Source organism: Anguilla rostrata, chromosome 1 (assembly GCF_018555375.3).
Source record: "Anguilla rostrata isolate EN2019 chromosome 1, ASM1855537v3, whole genome shotgun sequence".
NCBI classification, from domain to species: domain Eukaryota; kingdom Metazoa; phylum Chordata; class Actinopteri; order Anguilliformes; family Anguillidae; genus Anguilla; species Anguilla rostrata.
In genome coordinates this window covers 35,117,244-35,121,458 of record NC_057933.1, presented here as the reverse complement: position 1 = coordinate 35,121,458, position 4,215 = coordinate 35,117,244, and the positions used below count along the sequence as shown (strand labels likewise).

Below are 4,215 nucleotides of genomic sequence, written 5' to 3'. Positions count from 1 at the left end.
TACATTGCTTAATCCTAGGCATAAACTTAAATGTGCCATCCTTGATGGCTTAAAAGAGGAGATCATAAAGTTTAAAATATACCCTAATGCCTCTGACTTTGCTGATGTCGCCTCAGCCCTTGTAAAAGCCCATCCTTGTTTAAGAGAGCCAGGGTCAGCCAGTGGTTATGATGGATGGAAGGTGAGCCTACAGTGGAAGCTTGGAAACTTCAGGAGACAACTTCGGGAGCTTGAAATTCCAGAGGTTACTGTCAATGCCCTCAAAAACAAACCTGATGGCAAATGCAGTCCTGCCTACAGAGTTAAAAAACCAAGACGGGCTGAAGTCAATTACTGCCCCAATTACCCATCAGGTGAAACAACGGAGACACTGGAGCAGATGAGAGTGCTTCTGCTTGCAGAAGTGAATAAAAGACACAATGAGGAGAATGTAAAAAAAATGATGGACAAGACTTTTGCTCTGAGAAGATGGGAGATTCTTCAAGACTGTCCTATGGTTGCGGATTTTAAATTGAGGTGGCCAGCTCTATTTCAAGTGAATGAGGTCAGTGGAGCATAAGTATAGGACCATCCCATGTTTGTAATTACTGAGAAAGATTGAATGAAAATACATTTTGTGTAATTGTCTTTCTTTAATATGTGCTTGTAGGTGGAAGCGGAGTTCAAACGAATAACCACAGTCCATCTGCAGTCCCAATTCTTTTCGAGGCTGGACTTGCTTGCCGACAGCCTGATGAGGCTGTATGCTAAGAAAGGTGGTGTTGCCGGAAGAAAAATAAGATCCATTATGGCACGCATGACCCAAGTATGGCTGTGAAACGATTGCAAAACTAAACTAACATTTTCCTTGTGTTTGGTTAAAGAAGCAGACTGTCAACATGAGAAATAATCCAACTGAAATTAAGAAAAAGAATGTAAAAGATGTTTTTGCTAATCCTGCTCATCATAATGTACATAGTTGGTTGCTGTACATTACAGAACACTGGTGTTTTCATTAAGTTCAGTAAGTTTGCAGGAGGATTTCACTGGATTCCCTCCTAGTTATGTTGGTTTTTATCTAACTAAATCTCAAAAATAAACGAGAAGTTGAAATGAAAATCCAAGGATATGTCTGCTCAAATCGTTCTGCCCTGATATCAGAATCTTGTGTTTGTAAAAAGCATTTGGAATAGCATGAAATGAAACCAATTGTTGACTTGATTGACATTGTGTCCCTGATGTTTGTTTCATGTTGTCTTTTCACTGCTCTTTCCTAGAATGAGACCATTAACATCAAACGTGAATGTGTCCTCCGTGGTCTTTGTGTTTACTTGAACGAGGATCCAGAACACCTTGTGAAAGAATACAAGGTGTGTTTACCAAATTTATTTTAAATTATTCTCTAATTTAATGCATCCATTTCCTTTTGTGTTACCACAATAATATAACCATTTTCACATTGCATTGATTGTCATGCTCTTCATAAAATATAACATGCAATCATGCAATGGTCTTTGTAGAAATTGAGTTTCCTGTGTCAAGGGAAGAATTATGCTAGTCTCAAATAGTCATATGGTAGAAAATAAGGAAACTGTATTATTTTGTGAATTTACTATAGATTCAAGTCCACCTAATTGGCAAGTGTTGCTAAAAACTGCATTTGATTGGTCACATATCTTAAACAAAATAATTATGTTTGCTTCAGGCTACTGGTGAAGAAGACTTTCCAGGGGAGATGGCAGAAATGGCCATGGCCATTTTTGTCATTACACACGAGGGTGCAGAGCCCAGAGATAACCCAGAGAACATTGGAATCTTCATGGAGGGGGTGGAGGTCCTTAGTGAGTTGAGCAGTGTGCCTTTAGCAGTAGCCATGTTGCTGGGTCTCACATATACACTTAACCTGAGCTACATATCAGAGCACAGATACACCTTTGAAGCTCTTCAAAAGGTTGTTATGCAAACAGATGACAAAAAACTATCAACAAAAGTGCAGACACTAAAAAACAAGCTTTCCTGGCAATCACATTAGTGATAGGCATACTGAAACACTATGGCAATGACCATGTAATTTCTCTGTTTTATTTTCGGCATCATTCTCAGTTTAGCTCAAATATGGGGGGGGGGGTGATTTTTTTTTTGCACTTTTTAAACTTGTAAAATTTTGTAATACTGATGTGTAAGAGACACTTTCCAAATATGTGCATTTTTTTCAGTGGAATGTTGAAGGACATGCAATGCACTTTGTTTAATTTAATTTAATTTAATTTAATGCGAAGCAGATTGAGATTTAGTTTTGCTTTTAGAATGTTTTCTATTTAAATGACAAAGAATCTGTCATTAGTTTTTTACATGTTTATTGAATGAACCACTTATGTCTTGAAGCAGTTACGTGTGGCCATTTATTCTGTGATTTTTGAAAATACAAGTTGTCTGCAGCAAACACTGGTTATCATGTGCTTTCCTAACTTAGGCCAAGTAGGTTGTAAATGGTTTCAGTTAAGTCTGCAGTTTTGAGTTTGATGATGCCTGAATGACAGAAAATAATTCTCAGTTTAGCTCAAATTTGGGGGGGGGGGGGGGGGGGCAGTGAATTTTATTTTTTCTTTTTGCACTTTTTAAATTTGTAAAATTTTGGAATGTTGATGTGTAAGAGGGACACTTTACCAATATGTGCATTTATTCTGTGAAATGTTAAAGGACGTGCAATGCACTTTGTTTAATTTAATGTGAAGCAGATTGACATTTAGTTTTGCTTTAAAATGTTTCAAATTCCATGTTTACAGGTAATATTTTCCACTTAAATGACAAAGAATCTGTCATTGGGTTTATACTTGCATGTTTATTGAGTGAACCACTTATGCCTTATGACACTGTGCACTTGTGCTACTTGTGTGCGATGTAACCTACCTCATTCTGCTGTGGACAGAAGCACTTTTCAAGTGTGTCCATTTATTCTGTGATTTTTGAAAATACAAGTTTTCTGCAGCAAACACTGGTTGTCATGTGCTTTCCTAACTTAGACCAAGTAGGTTGTAAATGTTTCAGTTAAGTCTGCAGTTTTAGCAGTTTTCAGTTAATGCTAGATTAGATTCATTTGTTTAATCCACATAATCAAATTGGATCACTGAAAGCTGTAGTAACACCACTACATTAAGTTACATTAACATTTCTTCAATAAGTCAAATAAACCCTTGCAAAAGAATTTGGAACAACATGGATGAAATCAGTTCGACCTACTCAAATAAATCAAGTTCATCTAACTTGATCACATTAGATTGTAGTTACCACAGTGAATTACATTAATTTAATCTGTCTTAATATTGTTAGATCAACAAAATTACTTAACTTTGAAAGAACATGATTTATTTTCATGGAAATACTTTCCACAATTAAATTGCGTAGATGTAACAATTTTTTTTTTTCCAGTGTAGTTTGTTGTTACGATCCATCTGTCAGGTGCGTGGGGGGTTAAGACCCATACGCAGAGTGAGGGGAAAAAAACTTAAAACTCCAAACGGTATTGAAACAAAGACTTTACTAACAAATCCGGAACAAAAGAAGGGAACAAAAGGCCTTGCAGGGCAACTCTTCAAAAAAAAAAAAACACAAAGTAATTCTACAAAACTCAGGAACCAAAGAAAATCCAAAAATCCAAGAATGCGTGGAACAACGGAAACACACAGGGAGCTACTTAGGCGGAAACACGCAGGGCAGAAACATGACCAGAGGCACACACGAACAAGCAAGGATCCAGCACCTGAGTCAGGGAGAAGGGAACTTAAATAGACCAGACACTGACGAGACACAGGAGGGCACCATGAACAATCAGGCCACAGAGAGGGAAGGGAAAACGAGACAACCCAAAAACAATAATAGAATAATTGAAAGCAATAATACAATTAAACAGGGGGAGCAGGACACAAAACAGAAGTTCCGCCATCTGGTGGCCCAACAAGGAAAGACAGAGACGGAAATACAGAACCATGACACCATCGTACTATGTTGGTTAATCAATGACTTTTGTTGTTCTACGAACGCACCCCAGTACAGTCAGTGCATTGAAGAATTGAATTTTTTGAAGTTGTTTTATTCAGTGACCAGACATGACTTAAAAAAAAAATGAAATAAAACAAACAAACTAGGTAAAATACTTGGAAGGTCTAAAAATTCTTAAACTTAGTTCTCCTCTGAGTTTAATTCTAGTGTGCATTTATTTCAGACAATTGAAAATAA

The 4,215-nt window shown here is 37.0% G+C and overlaps 1 protein-coding gene across 1 annotated transcript; it reads left to right on the top strand.

Moving 5' to 3' along the window:
* Positions 1-6: 6 nt before the first annotated feature.
* LOC135255128 (uncharacterized) lies at positions 7-3,033 on the top strand. Its single transcript, XM_064335897.1, has 5 exons — positions 7-544; positions 650-805; positions 1,257-1,349; positions 1,685-2,106; positions 2,570-3,033. Exons 1-4 carry the CDS (start codon positions 380-382, stop codon positions 2,009-2,011), a joined length of 741 nt encoding a protein of 246 aa, XP_064191967.1. The 5' UTR covers positions 7-379; the 3' UTR covers positions 2,012-2,106; positions 2,570-3,033.
* Positions 3,034-4,215: the final 1,182 nt, after the last annotated feature.